This window comes from Seriola aureovittata, chromosome 12, assembly GCF_021018895.1.
Source record: "Seriola aureovittata isolate HTS-2021-v1 ecotype China chromosome 12, ASM2101889v1, whole genome shotgun sequence".
Lineage (NCBI taxonomy): Eukaryota > Metazoa > Chordata > Actinopteri > Carangiformes > Carangidae > Seriola > Seriola aureovittata.
The window spans coordinates 11,344,896-11,364,343 of record NC_079375.1 but is presented as its reverse complement, the minus strand read 5'-3'; the positions used below and the strand labels follow the sequence as shown (position 1 = coordinate 11,364,343).

The 19,448-nt window shown below is 40.4% G+C and overlaps 1 protein-coding gene across 1 annotated transcript in view; it reads right to left on the bottom strand.

The window, feature by feature from the left end:
- Positions 1-56: 56 nt before the first annotated feature.
- egfra (epidermal growth factor receptor a (erythroblastic leukemia viral (v-erb-b) oncogene homolog, avian)) overlaps positions 57-19,448 on the bottom strand; it is a 42,524-nt gene continuing 23,132 nt past the window's right edge. Inside the window, exons 7-28 of the mRNA XM_056390882.1 lie at positions 19,266-19,407; positions 18,614-18,730; positions 17,967-18,093; positions 17,771-17,844; positions 17,595-17,682; positions 17,261-17,460; positions 16,957-17,089; positions 16,439-16,529; positions 15,735-15,892; positions 13,543-13,581; positions 13,242-13,386; positions 12,909-13,031; positions 11,646-11,744; positions 10,194-10,379; positions 9,422-9,577; positions 8,194-8,269; positions 7,228-7,374; positions 6,682-6,779; positions 6,395-6,562; positions 4,047-4,094; positions 3,822-3,915; positions 57-2,609 (exon numbers count right to left, since the gene is read on the bottom strand). Coding sequence (XP_056246857.1) covers positions 2,266-2,609; positions 3,822-3,915; positions 4,047-4,094; positions 6,395-6,562; positions 6,682-6,779; positions 7,228-7,374; positions 8,194-8,269; positions 9,422-9,577; positions 10,194-10,379; positions 11,646-11,744; positions 12,909-13,031; positions 13,242-13,386; positions 13,543-13,581; positions 15,735-15,892; positions 16,439-16,529; positions 16,957-17,089; positions 17,261-17,460; positions 17,595-17,682; positions 17,771-17,844; positions 17,967-18,093; positions 18,614-18,730; positions 19,266-19,407 — 2,853 coding nt within the window. The 3' untranslated portion in view covers positions 57-2,265. The remainder of the gene's footprint in view (positions 2,610-3,821; positions 3,916-4,046; positions 4,095-6,394; positions 6,563-6,681; positions 6,780-7,227; positions 7,375-8,193; positions 8,270-9,421; positions 9,578-10,193; positions 10,380-11,645; positions 11,745-12,908; positions 13,032-13,241; positions 13,387-13,542; positions 13,582-15,734; positions 15,893-16,438; positions 16,530-16,956; positions 17,090-17,260; positions 17,461-17,594; positions 17,683-17,770; positions 17,845-17,966; positions 18,094-18,613; positions 18,731-19,265; positions 19,408-19,448) is intronic.

Below are 19,448 nucleotides of genomic sequence, written 5' to 3'. Positions count from 1 at the left end.
TATAATCAACAATCTAAGGGCAGATTTAGGGGCATAGACAACATATGAGACTCAACTGATTTTGATAAAATGTCATCGTTTTATTCTGTGTACATTACATATAATGTATACAATGAGAGGAATTCTTCCTGTAATGCTCAATCAAGCACCTTTTGTTTGCTCGTCATTGGCAGTTTCAAGTCATGTCACGGTGGTCAAATTCAGGTGCTCACACTACCACACTGTGAAACACTAAAGCATCAGAGAGGATGCACCACCCATTCAGCCCACTATCTGCTTATTCATCAAATTGTTCCTTGAAGTGCTAAAGGCGTCAAGATAAAAAAAGACTGAGTGACTGAGTTAATCCTTGGGATTGTTTTCCTTCTTCCTGTATCTCGCCCTTCATTTGTTAAAGCTGTGGGAAAAAAACAAACAGAATGTATTTCCATAGAAAAAAAAAAGATTTATTCATGTTCACTTTTGAATGAAATAAATCACAATTCAGGAATAACTATATCCAAGTATGATGTGACAAAATTTTGTACTGATATTATAGTATAAATTATATGTGACTGTTTTGGGGTATATTACAACATAATCATGGTTTTCTGTACATGTACCTGTGTAAAATCTGCAAAAGTAGGCTTACAGGTTGCTACAATAGAATATTCCTTTAAAACTAGGAATAATATTTGCAAAGTTAATGCTCTTGCAAGACTACAAGACTTTAAAGCTAGGAGCAGATTCATAGATATGGTGTCAACACCGCGTGTGGAACAACAGTCTACACTTTTGAAAAAAACAAAAAAAGAAGACAAGGCAAAGTCTCCTGGTAATAATATAGACACACTAGACCACAAACATCAGAAACATTGTAAGTATCTGACGGGACCCAGAGCCATTCAAATAGTCTCTAAAATACATAATGTTTATAAGGAAATACTTATTTTATTTAAAAATTCAAACAAGTTACTCACATGACCTAAGACAGTTAAGTCAGCATTTCAAACAAGTGAAAACACACAAAAAAAAACTCTATGGGAATACGACTGGAGCTGCTGTTTTTCTTATAGCTTTTTGTGCTGTTTGCAGTAAAACCTTGATAAGCTCTTAGTGCAGTCAAGAATGTTAAAAATATATTATTGTTGGGAAGTAATCAGTAACAGAGCCAGAAAAGAGCTTCCTGTGTAAGCAGACTAATATGCCATACTGATACAAAGTACAGAGTTTAGCTTACTTTGTGGGTTCACACAAATATGTTTCATTCAGGAGTGCTGCAGGTTTTCAGCTATAAAAAGCAGACCACAATCATATGTGCCATGTTTACCATCACATTCTCCACATAGTTGGTGTGGTATCACACATCAGGGAGCTCAATCGAGAAGAGAGATAACACACACAGAACTGTCTTAGAGCATAAAGGTAACATATTTAAATGATACAATTCACCAGTATTCCCCTTTAAACTGACTATACATTCTATACATTGCAACATCTTGTTTCCTCATTGACTCCTTCTTCAGGAAGAGTGTCGTCAGGCCTCTGAGAACCCCAACAGTCAAGGCCAGCATGTTACTCCATTTAATCATCTTCTTGACTTCATCAGAGATAAAGGTTCTATGGCGTCACATCAGCATCAGGTCAGTACACCACTGTGTGATGTCAACCCTTTCCATTCAAACTTATCAATACTTTTTGCTAAACGTGTCTCTTAGCTTGTGATTCTACAACACATGTACCTTAAGTCGTGTTTCGGGTTGAGCAGCCAGTTTCTGTTTTCTTTGCAAGAGCTTCTGCCTCCCAAAAAATGGAGGTGCTTACATCCTTTGAATAGCATTCCTCAACTGACACATCTGGATCATATGTAGCATTTAGTGCAGAGCATTTAGAGAGATTTTCACTTCTGGGATTTCCAGAAGAGATTTTCACTTTCTCACAGGGGTTACAACATTAGGACGCCACAGGTCTTGTCTAGAAACTCTCAGGTCAACTGAGTCGTGTATGAATCAGCTTTCGTCCTGCTGTCATCAAGAAAAAGTCACTTGTTGTTTGGTTGTAAGATAAAAACTCTTTGGAATGAGACAGGTTTTATATGACAAGTATGACAGCATGCAAACAACACCGAAAGCTGCACAAAGTGTCACCTGACCTCATAAGATAGGATATAACATATATGATAATTGATGGTACCACTTAGGTATGCTTTTCCAGCCCAGACATCAATGCTCTTTCTTAATGGAACAGGAAATTGTCTCTTATTTCTTGTCTGTATCCATTAAGTCCTCAATCTGGGCCCAAGTACTCTGCGTTCTCCGCTGCCGGAATGTGTCCGTTGGCATGGGTCTTGAAGGTGGGAGTGAAATCCTGTTGGTAATCGGGGTTGTCTATGCTGTTCTGAGGCTGGTATTTCTGAATGCTGTGGACCGTGCCGTTGGAGGTGAGCGGGAGGATGGCGGGGGATGGGACATCGTTGAGGTACTCGGGCCCGTCGGTCCCGTTCTTAAAGCAGTTCAGGTACTCTGACTCTGTGTTGTCTGAGGAGATGGTGGGGAGGAGGGTGCGAGGTGGACCGGGGTGCTGGTAGACGGGATTCATCACATCTGAGACTCCGTTCTGGTTCATGTAGTCTGTAAGAAAGCCAATTACGTTAGTAACTAGACACTAGACAGGTTCCCATTAAAAGAATATGGGGTTATATGTAAAATTGAATTTTTAATGGCCCATAATGGTAGTTTTGGTTTTTAATTACTTTTTTTGTATTTCATTAGATAACTGATAGTAGAGTGATGACAGGATATGATTGAAGAGAGATGGGGAACAACATGCGATAGAGGTCCTTGGTCAGATGCAGCTTGGACGAGTTGTGGTTCATGGTTCGTGCCTTTAACTCTTTATTTGCTTTATTTTCTTCAAAGTTACATCCATGATAAGATAAGAGTTGTCTGATTGAAAACATTGAATTTTTTTGCTATGTTCTTTAAAAAATATCAACCTCAAACAAAAGTGATCTATAAGTCTCCCAGTGTAAATGTTCTGTAATACAGTATCACTACAGGGTAACACTGAGGCTTGTCAATGACCCCAGTAAACTAATCACCGAGCCAAAGTGAAGCTCTTTGGGAACAGAGGGTCTGTCGAACAAACCTTCACATACACCGTTGCCCAGATTTGAGGCGAAACTCTATAGGATGACTTTGGCAACAGAGATCATATATAATAAGTAATTCATCCACATGTAACACATTGTTTCTTTCCTTAGGGTATTTTGTTAAATTTGCGTGTTGCACTTTATAACTTGGATTGTTTATGCTGTCAGATTGTCATTATGTATATGACCATTTTCCACTCTGACTGACAATAAAGTTGTGAATAATAAAAGGGGCAATGTGAATTTAGTAGTTTCTTACAATACAACGCTTTCTACTCAGGAGCTGACTCTTAAATCGGGGATACTAGAATTTTTATGAAGACAGGCAAACAACTCCTTAAATGTCTAATAAAAGTGGTTAGCAATAATACATATTTGATGTTCTTATGGTCATGGGAACAGCCACAATCCTGCATGTATTCATTTTAAATTCCCCACTAGAGCCACCGAGCCTAAAGATTTATGTACTAGTGGTATTGTGAAAGCAGTGAAAGACAAACTGCACCAAAAGTTTGGCAGCACATGTTCTTCAGTTGGGGCAATAAGGACAGGAGTATGCCTGATGTCCACTAGATGTCCCCCTTCCTAACCGAATCAAATAGAGGGACCAGGGGAGAGTGCCACTGAAATTTACTTGAATAACATCAAAAAGAAGAGCCACTGGGGGCTTTTGAAGTCGGAGGATACTTGCCTGGAGCTGGCTGGAAAGCATTGTCTAAAAGTTTGTCTGTGGGGTCAGGAATGTACCGGAGAACCAAGCTTCCGTCTCTGCTCGGGAACCCATTCTGTAACAAAGGACAGATGTTTTTAGGGCTGTGGCACTCTGAGAATTTTTTTTTTTTTTTTTTTTACAAATAATTCAAAACAAAGATGAAAGTAATTTTCTGTAAGTGCAATTTAAAGGCTGTTCACTCACCAGTAAGCCATTTCTACTGTGGCATGTTCCAATGCTGCTGTTGAGGCTCTGCAAAATAGATCATTTAAACTTGAGTTAATGTCTCATGATGACACTACAGCAAATGCAGAGGCGGAAACAGTGTTTTATAGAGTCATAACACATTTGAATATGCCACTATCATCCATAAAAGAGACATTAAGTGAAGAAACAGGCATTTCCAGAGCAGTGCATAAACACAAAGTTGGTCTGCTGCGCTCATTTTCTGATTTAGGCGCAACCTTTAATTTTGTCATCTTTCACTTCGAGTGTCTTTGATTCCAACGTACTTCTTTTATTTATAGTTTGATGCGAGTGTAATTCTCTCAGTCATTGCAATTTATTTTAAAGCCTCTCTGGGGACAATAAGTTTGTTTTTAATAGTGATAGTAATGTTTTTTCATGGTACCCGAGGAACCATGGCTGTCATCCCAATACAAGCTGATGAGGATCGAAATAAACGTCCAGCGAGCAGATTCATATTCATTCAGGCAAACTGACGAGCTTTGTTGTGTCTGTCAGACTCTCCAGTCAAAGGACCGAGAGCGCCGTTATACCAGTGAAACCGAGCGAATAAAGAGTGACAGCTGTGGCAATGCAATTACTTTCAACAAGAAAAGGAAATTAAACACGCTGAAGGAGCAACCATCTGTAAAAAAAAAAAAAAAAAAAAAAAAAATTCACGACCCCGAGTGGCCCATGCCTCAACTGTGATATGACAAAAGCAGGCGTATGCTGAGCTTTTATTGGACAAAGATTTGAAACAGTTCGCCTGGTTGCCTGCAAAGGCAATCAAACCTGAAAGCTCAGTATGGGCTAACCAGGCTGTGAGTGGCCGGCAACTATCCCAGGTAGAAGAGCCAGACCTATGCATGGCCTTCACCGAACCCGAGGTAGAAGAGTTCTCTTTGTTCCTCTCTCATCAATCAAAGGGCACCTGGGAGGAAACGTGGGAGAGGGGACGATGATGAGGACCAGTGGGCAGGGGTCAGGAAGAGGAGAAATAGTCCCAGTGGTGAAAGTTAAACAGTATGAGGGCAACCGGGGTCGGAAGGGTTCAGGCCAGGTACGACTGGTCACTCAGGTTCAAGTGAGGAAAATGAGTTCAACTCTCCTCTCTGTATGATCACCCAGATTCAGTTAAACAGCCAGTGTTCTGCTTCTGCTGATTGAAGCGAAAGCTAATTGCTTTCAACAAGCTAAAAAAAAAAAAAAAAAAAAAAAACTTCCTCTGCCTTTATTTCCATTCTGACTCACAGGGTAATGATTTATGCAGAAATCCCAATTTCCCAAAACACAGTTAAAATAGCACAATTAAATTTCAAACAGTTGACTGCATGTCAGTGAAATGTGCACTAACTGCTGAAGCCTGTGCTACAATTTCTTAAATCAATGAATGCTGCTTTTTTTTTCTGGGAAATTTTACTCCAGAGCAGCTGGTATTCCTCTTTCAATGTTTGGATAGAGAAGGTTAGTGTGACTGAATCTGGCGTGTGTGTCTGCAGTTAAAGTTATCTGTGCCTCATTACATGTGCCGATTCACTTTTTTTTTTTTCTTTCAGTTAGCTCCACACTGGTGGATAGTTCACAGTATAAAATACTGTGACAATATTCTGGCTCAGGATCTCAGATTTCTGTTTTTTTATGATTAGAAGTACATGTGATGAGCCAGGCCCACAGCTGCTATACTTCAACAACATAACTAGCTGTATCCTAGTATTTTCTTATCTAGTGGGCCTTTTGCTGACATGAAAGTACTGTCACATACTGTATATACTGTATAGTGTATACAGTATGTGACATCTTGCACTTTTTCTTAATACTTTTTTAGTTTTTAAAATGAACTTGGTTGATCTTGCAGCATCCAGAACAGTAGTTTCTTAGAGAGCACCTCTAATTTGAATCTTCTGACTACTACCTGCAGCGCACTGTCAGGCCAATTTGTATTTGTACAATTAGTAACACTTTAGGAGGATGATCATACAAAATATCTTGTTTTGTTCATTGCACACTAGGATGCATTTTCAGTAACACTACGCCACCTTGTGGAAGTTGCACACACACAGGCAGTAGTCTTTTTCTGTTTTAAATGCTTGACCACAAAGCAGAAATGAGTCACCCCTCCCTGTTATTCTGAAATATCAGCCGTGGTATTGGAGAAACATTTTAGTTTTTTAGTTTTTCATTTTTAGTCTTTTTGTGCAAGGATGCCTCATTTTTCTCAGCTCAGTCCTGCTACCACAAATGTCACCTGACACAGAGAGGCAGAGGGGACAGACACACCCGATCCCAAACTTGTGAGTCTGTCTTTCTTTCATGACGTAGCTTACCATGGAGTGGAGCAGTGGCGTGTGGGAGGTGCTTGGACTGCTGAAGAAGCCGTGCTGTGGCACCAGGTACTCGTCTGCATCCACAGCATCCTCCATGTCCTCCCCGCTGATCAGGCTGCGGTAGAATTTAGTGTCCGTAGGACTCGGCAGGTGCATGCAGTCATCGCCCTGGCGCAGAAAAAGAATTGACCTCTTACCTCTGCTTTTTTGTTTATCATAAGTTATAGCCATTCATCAAATAAACTGCAGATTTAAGGAGGTTAACCAAACTCGGGGTAAAATTTTACCTGAATGACAAGATAACGGGAAGGATCCCGTGCCATCTTTGTAAACTCAGCTATAAGTTCCCGGAAACGAGGTCGGCTATCTGCATCAATCATCCAACCTGTACAGACACATCAGCAGATATTATCAACATAAGTTGACTTAGTAAGATAAAACTTTTACCACTCTCTGTGAGGACTCTGGTAGAAATTAACTGCAACACAACTGCTTGCTTCTCACAAGAAACATATAAAGTCGGATGAATGACTTATTATAGTCGTTATAAATGAATCTGCTGAATGTCTCGATTAACTGATTTGGTCTATAAAACGTGTGAAGCACTTGGGGCTTTGTATGAAAGTGCTATATAAATAAAGTTGTATTGAGTTGAAATGTACAAAAAGGATTAAAAAAAAAATGCATTTCATCAAATACTTTACAAACTGCGTTACTGATACCAATAGCATACAGTATGTACACAATGTTCCATCATGTTCTTGTTCCGGTAGGGAAAAACAGAAACAGAGATTATATTATGGAGGTTTCAGACAGCCTCCCACTGATCTTACATTTCACCATGATCATGTAGACATCTATGGTACAGATTGGAGGCTGAGGCAGTCGCTCCCCTTTCTCCAGGACCCCAGCTATTTCACTGGCAGGAATCCCATCGTACGGTTTGGTCCCAAATGTCATCAGCTCCCAAACCGTTACACCTACAGAGAGAAGGGACAGTTGGTATGCGTCAGTCTGATGAGCTGTCATTCACTTTGTTTTTCTTCCAATAACAAGGAAGAAAATGAGAGTGACAGAATGCAAGCTTCTCAAATATCACATGGTATCAAAATAGCTATGTTGACAAATTGGCTGTGCCTGCAGAAGTGGGAGTGAGCAGGATGCATCTCTGTGCTGGCGGAACTGAAGAAAGGAAAAGGAGGAAAGGAAGCCTGTCACTTCTGCCAGGGTCTGTTGATGCTTTTGCCATATTGAGCGGAAGGCATGATCAAACCCTCGGGAACAGACGAGTTGGAAGCTGGCCCATTCAAGAAAGCTGTGCTGTGTTTGGCTTCCGTGTGTGTCCGTGTAGGCATCTGTGCATGTGTGTGCTCCTGGGCTGGAGGAACTGTCTATGTGGGTTGAGGAAACAATCTCGTCTGACGTGATATTGTCCATCTGAGACTGCTGGTGTGTAGGTGTGTGCTACCTGTGTCCTAAAAATCACAGATGCTAGCAAGATATTCTTTCTTTTTTCAAAAATGTTGACAAGTCTCATTACATCCAAAAACAACATCCTCTCTGAAGCCTCAGAACGACCGTCCTCTCTCCGCCTCACTCGCTGTTAAAACACTTTATTTAGCAATGAATAAATATTTCTCCTGTGAGACTGTCACCAATACTCAGGAGTACAGAGGCCCAGCTGTTTTACATATCTGATGTTACACGAGGACTCGAGCGCAATCTGGGACACCGCAAGCAGGGGTTCACGCTGGGTTAGAGGTAGATCATGTATTCACAACGTAAAGAGAAAGACTTACCATAACTCCACACGTCACTCTGATGTGTGTACGTTCTGTTCAGGATAGATTCAAGAGCCATCCACTTTATCGGTACCTGTGAAATTAAAGTTTAATGAGTCAAATAGTTCCGCAAATGCAACATACGTTTTTATTTAATTAGTCAAATTAGTATTGCAGCTCTTCCTTAGATTGAAATCTGTTCATGTCTACAATGTAACCGTACTGTCACCTAGTGGTGCAGAATCACAACAGACACACATATACAAAAATCCACCTTTTATTATTCATTGTTACTGAAAACTTTGACATTTAACACTGATTTCTATTTTTCAAAATGTCAACAAGGTTCTTTGTAGCAGAGTTTGCACTTTACAGGAGATGAGAAGCGGTGTGCTGTCATCACACAAAGTGCGTCACACAAAGCTTAAAAAATGATTTCTGGAATGGTTTCCTGCACAAGGATTAAGTCCAGCCCCACACTGAAGATGTTTTTTAATGGATGTCTCTACTCAATTTTGTGTTAGTATAAGACAAGGCTTAATCCCTGTCTGGGAAACTGTCCTGTAGTCGTTAATTAACACTATTTTTCAGAGTAGCGATGCATTTAACTAGAATAAATGAAGGAAATATCAGCAGCTGCAGAGTCCAGCTTTGTCCAGATGGATTCTGAAGAACTAAACTTCTTTACATCTGCTCTTCTGGTGTGGACAGGCAATAAAATGCCTGGACTGAAACTGAATATTGTATCACATTAAATTATTATATCATCACTTCTGAGAACATATTGAGGTAATAACATCAGGCAGAACCATCAGTAAATATGTTATCACCAGGACATTTTGCCATATTACTGGATTTTTGGGATTAAGTTTTTAAAAAATGGTGTTACTAATAATGGTGAGGATAATTTGGTTCTACACAGTTTTCTGTGAGAAAATTGTGCACAAAAGAACCTTGATAAGAGAAGGAACTTATCTGATCTGTCATTTCTTAGAACATAGTCAACTGACCAAACTATTTATATACCACATCACTTACATAAGATAAAATCTAGAGCAAACCTACAAATGCAAAAAATACCATCTTTCATTCAACTACAGGAAAACATCTGTCCCTCCAGCACCCAATCTGTAACAGGCTATAAATACACAAATAAAGTCTTAGGGACTGTTTGCGACTGTGTGCAACAACAAAATGAAAATTCTGGTGAGAGGCACAACCTTTGTCTTAGTGTATTTGCACTAACCTTTCCGCCATCAGCGTGGTACTCTTTCTCATCTGCATTGAGGAGCTTGGCCAGACCAAAGTCAGTGATCTTGACATGTTGCGGAGTCTTCACCAGAACGTTTCTGGCTGCCAAGTCACGGTGTACCAAGTGGCGCTCCTCCAGGTAGCTCATACCCTTTTGTCAAACAAACGATGAAGTGCAGGTTATTACGTAAGTGCAGTGCTTTTTGCATGAGCTGTCCGATATGTCATAACACGGGAGCTTTGCTTGATCTGAATATGTAAAGGTGCTGAAATCTGTCATGACAGGCTTGTCACCATCACCTCATGTCGTTCAACAATGTATGAAACAGTTAAAGGCTGTGTGCACTGTAGCGACTGTAAAAAAAAAAAAAAAAAAAAACAGCGTAACTTGCATTGTAGGAATGCACAGTTATAAAAAATAATAAACTTTATTCGTACAGCACCTTTCATACAAGAAAAGCAGCTCAAAGTGCTTTACGACAAAGAAAAGACTCGCACCAAGTGCTCCGCGTGAAAAAGACAATAAATGAACATAAGAAAATGTGAAAGACATTAACGCAAAATACGGTTGTTTTTATCTTGCGCTCTGTATTACTCTAAAACCTACAAAGACATGGTATAATCAGTTTTGTTATTGAAAGTAAACAGCGTTGAAAAGTTCAACTAAACTATACTAAACACAACCCGAGTAGGACACAGGTAGCAAATATTGAACAGACCCTTCCACGTAACTTGAGATGCCTGTACAATGTTTCTTCTTTTCTTACCTTGGCTATCTGAACACACCAGTTGAGCAGGTGCTGGGAACCTATATTGTCCTTGTTCTCTTTGACATAGTCCAGCAGGCAGCCGTAGGGCATCAGCTGGGTGACGAGCTGCACCGTGGAGGTCAGGCAGATGCCGAGCAGACGACACACATGGGGGTGTTCAACACTGGCCATCACATAAGCCTCCTGTAGTGTGAATGTAGACATACAAATGAATTGAGCCTCTTTTTTTTTTTTTTGGCAGTGCATATATATCTTTTTTTTGAGGTGGCAATCAGGTGACACAACCAACAAAACAACTCCCTTCTCTAGTGAATGGTTTAAAGAATGCCTGTATTTAAATCATTCACTGAATCAATATTGATGGAATTATACACATTTATCCCGGAAACTGATAGCCTGAGAAACATAACATTTTTGGTTTCTTTTGGAAAAGGCATATCAGTCATATTTTATGTGGCTAGCTGAGAGTGGAAACTCTCATCCATCATATCAGAAAAATGACTTAGAGAAGAAACCATGGGGATAATCCACACTGGCCACCAACAAAAGGCTTCCCACAAGGAGACCTTTGCAAACAGCACTTCAAACCTAGCTTTATTTGGTAGGTTTCCTGCCATGAGTGAATTAATTGTATCCCAAATATTTTCCATATTTCTGTAATAGACATGGAAAATATTTGAGATACAATTAATGCACTCATGGCAAGAAACCTACTAAATAAATCAGCATTATTCATTAAATAACCACTTCATTGCAAGGAGCTCTGTAATTCTGACAGTCTGAGGAAGAGACATCAAAGCAGTTTTAAAAAAAAAAAAAAAAATCTTTCTCCTTTAAAAAGCAAGACTCAGCGGTCATGAGGACGTGCGTATCCAGCACAACATCCGGATGTGCAGTGACTGAGCAAAGCAACCACAAAATCACAGGATCTGAGATGCACATTCAGCCGTTTGTAAAACGCATTTCAAGCAGGCTGACTTCTCAGCGTGGCTCCAGGACTGCATTCCTTTCCAGAACACCTCAGCCTTGGATTACACACCAACACCCACACACAGCCTTCCAATGAATAAATCCCATTCCCATCAGCCTATAAGAGGGTCACAGTGTAGAAACATGACACATTCTGCTGCTACAGGTGCTACAAATGACAGGATACATTAGTGAAATCAACATCTGGCAAGGAATAATTGTCACTTACTCTTCTCTGCCTTTTTAATCAAATCACAATATTGTGATAATTACTAAAAAAAAAAAAAAAGAAAAGAAAGAAAAGAAAAGGTGTTTAGAGTTTCTAACTTTCATATTTCCACTGCCATTTCCCATAAGCAGCACACCCTTCACTGGAGTGGTTTGGGAAATAACATTTTAAATGAATCGCTGCTTTAGTTCTGACTCAGTATTACTGTAAGCTCAGTCCAAAAAAAATACCACATAAATCAGTGAACCTACGTCCAAGATCTCTTTGTTTGCTTTTGGTGATGTGGCCTCTCTCAAAACCTTTATGGCCACTGGGATCTTCACGTCCTCTCCCTCCGGAACCCACAGGCCCTGTATGGACATAAGTGTGTTATTTCACAGGCTTTAATCACACCTGAATCATCAAGGGAACACAAGTGCATACATACAAATGTTAGTATATACAATATAATTGCAAAGGTTGATGTTCATACAGTGCAGCCAAGCACTTTGTATTCTATATTTGTGAGGACCCTAAATCCAGCGGGTGGAAAATAACAGAGTACATTTACTTAGGTTCTGTTTTGAGATACTTTTACTTTCAATTTATGCTACTTTCATACTCCTCTGCTACATTTCAGAGGGTAATGTTGTATCTTTTAGGTATCTGACCACTCTGTTTTACTTACAAAACATATGACGAGTTAAAATTTTACATTGTCTTAGAATAAAATACCCGACAGTAAATAAACTAGTTAAATTTAGCTCCACCTAAATGAGCTAAAATGCTGCTTACACCTAGATAATATAATATAACACTCTGACAGTGTCCAATCTGTCACCTAATGCTATGTCACTACTTCTTTCACCACTGAATAAACCTAGCCTTAACCGTCACAACTAAATACCAAACCCCAACCCGAACTCAAACCTAATTCCAACCCTATAACCAAGTCTTAACCCTCAAATAGCCCTTTGGAAAAAATGCTCCTTACTTTCCAAAATTGTCCTCACCCTCAAGGTCTAAAACTGCAGTTGGTCCTCTCAGAGACAGAAATCCAAGAGCACAGACACACACACAGATTTGTTTTTGTACTGTAAGTAAGAACATTGTGTTGACCTACATCCTCTCTCTGTGGAGATTTATCCCAACCTTAATCTTAAACTGACCCTAAAATAAACTTTTAACCTCGTGGAGATTTGTCTGCATATATCCCCACAACGACACTGTGTGAACACGTATTGTATGTGATTGTGAAATTGTGATTAATGAATGAATTAAATATACACACAGAGCAGGAGAGAGCTCTAAAAGAGAGAGTGAAGTCACTCGTGCGTGATCTGGCAAGTCAAAAATGTGTCTTTTAATTGAAAAATTGACGACAGATGTAGATGTGCGAGAACACTGACGGGTGTTGGTCATGTAGACTTGGCTCATGCACTATTCCTGATCTCCAGCTTGTGGAAAACTCAGCACTGCAGTGCAATTTGGAAAACAAGGTGTTTTTTACACACAACCCTGAGGCGTGTTGTTACCTTATAAACTGTACCAAAAGCCCCTGATCCCAGCACTTTGATTTTCTTAAACTCGGGCTCTTTCAGGATCCGCAGCAGAGCCTGGTTCGGTGCCTCTCCACTTGGAGTCAGAGGTTCGACCAACTGGAAAAAAAAAAAAAAAAAAGGACTGAATGTCTTACATACTGTCTCAAAAACAGCACCAGTGATTGGTTAACAATGCACTCTAGCGAGTCAATACTCAATACAAAATATCATAACAATCTAATACTGAAGAAGACCGTAAAATATTAAAAACTGTAATATCTGCATACTGCACTCTACAAGCATGGTATCTCACTTCCCTCATCTTACCTCTCTCTCTTGGAGCAGTCTGCGCATTGTCCTCTTCCTCTTAATGTGGCGTCGGCGTAGCAACACGAAGACAGACAGGCCTGCAATAAGAACAGCCAGCAGCCCACCAACTACACCAGCTGCAATCATGGAAAGACCAGAAGAGCTGAAAGACAGGTGGGAGTAGATTTCAGACCGCAGATAGAAACCAGAGCACATTTGTGAATTGAATCAACAAGGAGAGATGAGATTAGAGTGTCGAACTTAGGCAAAGCCAGTGTATCCTTTAGCACTGATGAACACTGTTACTGCATTTACTCACCTTTTAATCTGGCAGCCTTCAAGACCAGGACCAATGCACCTGTAAAGAAATCAATGCAAAGAATCTGATGTAACTATAATGTTACTGTGCCTTCACACTACAAATTCCCCAAACCATCATAAGTCTATTGATCTCCTACAAAGCTAAACACATTTAGGGAAATGCTTTGCAATCGGTGTCCACCAATCACTGTTGCCACACCTATTTGATTTCACGAAAAACTGCTCTGCTGATTACAGCCAATAAAAGCATCCAAGCTCTCTGGAATATATTATGAGTCTATAAGACTAAATGTATAAATCACAAGTTTGTGAATACCACATTAATTGGGGGGGGGGGGGGGGTTTATTGAATTATTTTATTGATTCATGTGATCAATCTCATATCAGAAGCCGTGACTTCTTGATTTAATGGATCTCCAGTCTCTACTTCAAAAGAACACAAGAGGACAATGACCAGTTGATACATTTCTTTATTTGCACTCAGACTACTGAATACAGAGTAAATGCAATGTCTGATAACCATCAAGATGAAAGTAATAAGTAGCAGTAGTAGAAATAAGTAAAATGAACTATGTGATGAGTTGGCAATCTGTTAGAGAATATGTTACGGCTTATTACACTACGGCTATACGACTTCTTTATGACATGTTGCGTGTTATATTATGTTGTCTTGTGTCAAGGATGCGTTTTGCAGGAGGCTCTGCATAGAAGCGCTCTTTCTACTTTACTACCTGATAAATCCTCCACAGTGTTCCCCATTCATCCCCTAAATCTGTCAACCACAGTTTCATAACGAGCCGAAGATTTAGTCACACTTCCCATCGTGTAACGTAAGATTTTTCTAACATTGTGATTTGTGCCGTTACATCACCAGCGTGTTGATTCGCTCAGCCCTTCTTTGTCCCTCAGGACACACAGAGCTGCTGCCTGTGTCAGGCCTGGGCTCACTGGTCAGTCACAATATATAATCAACTGACAGAATCTAACTCTGTGTACAACACTGCGCCATTATAATAGCAATACGCCAAGGTGCAAGTGCGCCTGGCTTTTAAAGGGAATGTGAGATGGCACTATGATTGGTTTATTGGATGTTACACCAAAAACACTCCCATGAATAATTAGGAGATTAAGTGCAACCCATTTGAATCATGCGCCTGACGCTGCGTTTTTTTCACTGTTAAAATAGCAAAAGTGACACGGACACGCCCTAAATGCACGTACGCCATGAGCTTCAGACCATGCGCTTTGGATCGTTAAAATAGAGCCCAATAAGTCCTTTTGATGTTACTTTTCTTATATAAGAAACGGTCACATACCAATACAGAGGCAGTCATAATGTTACAAAATGGAGATTTAAATTGTTTTCTCCAGTTTGCCCGGTTGTCCATGCGTTGATCCTCCGGAGCTGACCCTTTGTTGTGCATCTCTCTGACATGCTAAAAAGCCCGTCTGTTTATGAGAGAAGGGTCCTTTGTCTCCGTTTCCAATCAATTTGATAGTTTGATGATGGGAAGAGTAAGAAAATGTCAATTCGGGGTCCATAACTCTGCATGTCCTTACTGTGAACTTCTTTAATGGCTTGTGACTGAAGCCAGACCAGGTATGTCCACTACACCAGTGATGTAGCTATGAAACACAAAACTAGTAAAAGAAAATCAGGACTTGTTGAAAGTTGCACTGGACAGTTGCAGAGATCTATTGCACACATGGTGTCCCCGAACCACTTCCTTCCACAACCATCAACGATCACCATGTTTGACTGTTGATAGTCCACCACTCTGAACACATTAGGTCTGATTTCATTCCTGTTAAAGTTATTATTGCTCTGCTATATAATGCAGATGTCTATCCATTCAAAACTGAAATGAATGGACATTAATGGGAGCCTAGAGAGTGCAAAAAAAATAAAACATTGAGGAAACTACAAAGCCATGGTATGCTTTGGAGAAATAATTGGATTTGTTTACAAGAAAATGCTGTGGTGCTTTAATCTTAGTCCATAACAAATCTCCTAAATTGTTCAATTTCTATATTTGCCTCATGTTTAAAATTCACTTCTCTCCAACCCGTGAACCACAGCCGACCCTACTGGCTTACACAAAGTTACTGCATCAAAATTACCACAGACAAATGTTTGCAACACAGGGACGTGTGGTGCCAGTTCTCAGGTCGAAGGAGCATTGCTTTTACCCTTGAGTGCAGTTCTTGTGGCATAGCTGGCACACTTTCATCTCATCTGCGTATTTCCACACTAGCGCGTCGTTCTCTCCTGGCACACCTTGGGGACAGCGAGACACACAGAACAGTCCATCCTGGAAGCTGGCACACTTAGTACAGTTTCCAGAACCCTGAAAGTAAAAAAAGAAAAAGAAAAAAGAATCATGTTTACAACCCTCTTGAGAGGAGTAGTAAATATTATGTAAGCTGCACTGCCTTTTAGTAGTAATTTCTCAAAGAAAGTTGCATCTCTCTTCCTCATAAAGATGCCAGTGTTAAGGCAATGAAAACCACACCATCATGTTATTGGCTTCAGTTTAGGCCAGTACAACTCCTCCAGTCCTCTGCTAAACCTATTGCAATCAAATGCTGTAATTTGATACTTTCACTAAAACTCCCTCATTATCAACATGTCTTCTTCTACATTTGGCTGCATTGCATTATGGTCTATCAAGGCTGCTGCTGATGGAGAAATCTGTAGCGCCAACTCTTCTGGAATGGATTTCATGCTGCGTAATTGTTAATCTGCTGTGCTCTTTGATTCTGAGTGACTGACACAAAAACATGACATTTATTGTTGACATTCAAAGCTGTTTCACAAGACTTCTGGGGGTTTTGTTTTTTTGTTTTTTTATGGATGTTTGCAATGACAGTTTAGTTGTCGGTGAGACACATACAGGTGCACTGCAGGTTGCAGTCCCATTCATGCGCTGACACTCGGGGTGACACTCCATGCAGGTTTTATTCACAACTGCCTCCCGCGGCTCTCTGCAAAAACCAATAACAAAGCACCTCATTTCAAACAGTTACATGTGAACTGAAATTCTTGATCCCTTCTTTGAGGGCAGAAGTTAAATTGTAAGCATGTTGAGATTCAATGTTTGACAGAGACCTTGACAGAGATCTGCAAAGATAAACACATGCCATTTCAGCTGCACTGTTTGTCTTATATCTACTGGAGGTTTAACTTCAAAATACCTTGGATCAGATTTGGTCTTAGCGTTGCTTTCAATAACAAATCCCCAAACTCGTCCAATGTCACAGTCTGGAAATGCTCATGGTATGAAAATAGACTTTGGTGGAGTTAACAGCAGAGAACACAGATCTGATGTTCAGGCTGTTTGTTTGTCTAAAATAAGGATCACTGCATTTCAGAGCTTAAAAAAAGGGAGTAAAACCCAGATTCCTCCCTTACCCCTCAAGGATGTTGCAGGAGTCAACACAGCTCCCATCACGGCTGTAGTCACGGCAGGCGAAACACATGTCTGGGCCAGGACCCCAGCAGCCGCCTATGGTACACTTCCTGTCACACGTGTTGTTACTCAGAGCTGAAAACAAACATATAATCTGAAGAGAAGATCTTTCCCACATAATTATCCAATTCTGAAATTAGACTCGGTTAATTAAATCCAGCTCGTGCATTGAATAATCACATGTTACACAACAAAACAACAAAATGACCTGACTGATTTAGGTGTGGGAAATGATATTCAGTTTACCACATGTGGCAGCATTAGCATTTTCCTCCACAGTGGCACTTTGGGTTTCCGATTTGAACAGCCCCTCCCAGTGGCTTTTATTGGTGTAGCACAGGTTGCGGTTCTTCACGATGACCACGTCGCCATCACTGATTTCTTTGAGGGAGCGAAGGCCCAGGTAGCTGATATCGAGCTGAGTCATAACCACACTGCGGCTTCCACTACCAAAGGGAAAAAGGTCGAGCAGGAAGAGAAGAAAAAAGGAAAGATTTAATAAGAACAGTTGTTGTTGACCTGCTGTTCCTTGTGATCCAGCGGTCGTGAATCCTCAGGGGGTCTTTACAAAGGGACATACCGTTTAATTCGTCCTCGAATGATCTCCAGATTCTCAAAAGGACTGAGTGAGTTCATGCTCGTTGGCCATGTTTGAATCCACAAGTACCCTGAAGCAACAAATGGTTTGTTAATTGTGAAACTCCTTAGTGTGCCATTTAGTGCGTCATGCATTACTCAGCTCTTACGCAGGCTTACCAGTAATTTCTTTAACTGTCTTAAACACATCAAGCTGGGCAGGATCCATCTTTGGTGTTTTGGTATATGTATCCCTACAAAATTACAAAAAAAAAAAAATACTTGTTTGTTTTTATTGGTAAAGCTGCCCAGTGATCTATTGCAGTTGATACAGGTGATATAGGCGGGCATGGAGTCCGCAAGTGCTGTTCCTTACCCATGAATTGAGGTGTGGATGATAGCAATGTTCCCATTGATTTTGGTGCAGTTTTTAAAGGAGTCAATGTTGGTTGCATTGATAGACAGGGTGTGAGTCAGGTCTCCCGTTCCAAGACCATTACACACTGCAAACCATGAAGAAAACAAGATTTTTGTTTTACAAGAACAGAAACTATTTCAAAGCTCTTGAGATTATTCTGATCGTGGGAATAATCTAAACCAAAGTGAGCAGGGCTTTTAAGAGGAGGCAAACTGTGTCTAAAGTAGTTTTCAGACCCTTTACTGAAGTAAAAGAGGCAATTCCACAATTCAAAATTAAATGAATAAAATGTACTTGAAGTACTCATTATGCCTGCGGTATGTTCCCCTTGGATTATTATTAGTGATACATTAACATGAAAGTAGCATTAGCATGTTGCTGCTGGGCAATGTGGAGCTAATTCTAACAATTTCGCATTCTATTCGATAGTTTATCTATATGAATGTGTCATATTTAATGACATGTGTCTTGCAGCTGCCTTTGAATTGTAATAAACCACAGGACTCAAATAAATGTGTTTAGTTACATTTTACCACTGTAAACTGTGTTATGCATGAGTCAGGAAGAGTCCCCAGGTTGAACAGGGAGACAACTCAACTCCCTACCTTTTGGACACAGTCCATCACACTTTGCGCACTTCCTGATTCCTCCCTCGTCCACCTCATATGTGTTACCACTGCACGTCCGCACACAGGCTCCATGATCAGTCACAACATAGTTATCTGGAATCATTGCAAAACACAAGAAATCAAATCACACCTAAATGTACTTTTCAGCCATAATAACTTGCATGAGTTATACCACCAGTATCACTACAGGCACATAATAACACTGCAGGCTATACAGTTCAGTATTGACTGAGTAATACTGGGACAGACCTGTGGAAGTTAAACTGAGAGAGAACAGTTCTTGCATTAACACGCCCTGAAACTCAATCATTTTCTTTCCTTGTTTATACAGTTTATAATTAAACTGCAACTGTGCACTGTAACTACTGAATGTCTAACAACCCTGAAGGACGACCGGGGCACTTGTTCAGCATACCACAATGTGAAAAAGCCCGTAATCATGCATGATAAGTTTCACATTGGCCAGTGAGGCCGACTAGTTTTATTTTATTTATCTTGACTGTCAAGGCAAAAGCTACTGCGCACTAATAAATATATCAGTGTCTAAGATTACTGAAACTTCAGGAACAATTTTGCCTAAAAAATACCAAAGAACTGAGAATAAGTTTGTCTGTTTAGTCAGTCTTACGTGGGCAGCTCTTGACACAGGTGGCCCCGAAGTTGTACTTTCCATGTGGGTTAGGTACCAGCTGGTGCAGGTTGGGGTCGTAACGCATGAGGCCCGGGCAGGAGTCCTTACACACCCCGTCATCCTGGAAGTCCCGACAGGCCTGCAGCACAAATAACAGTCATCCAGTACACAGGGACCAAG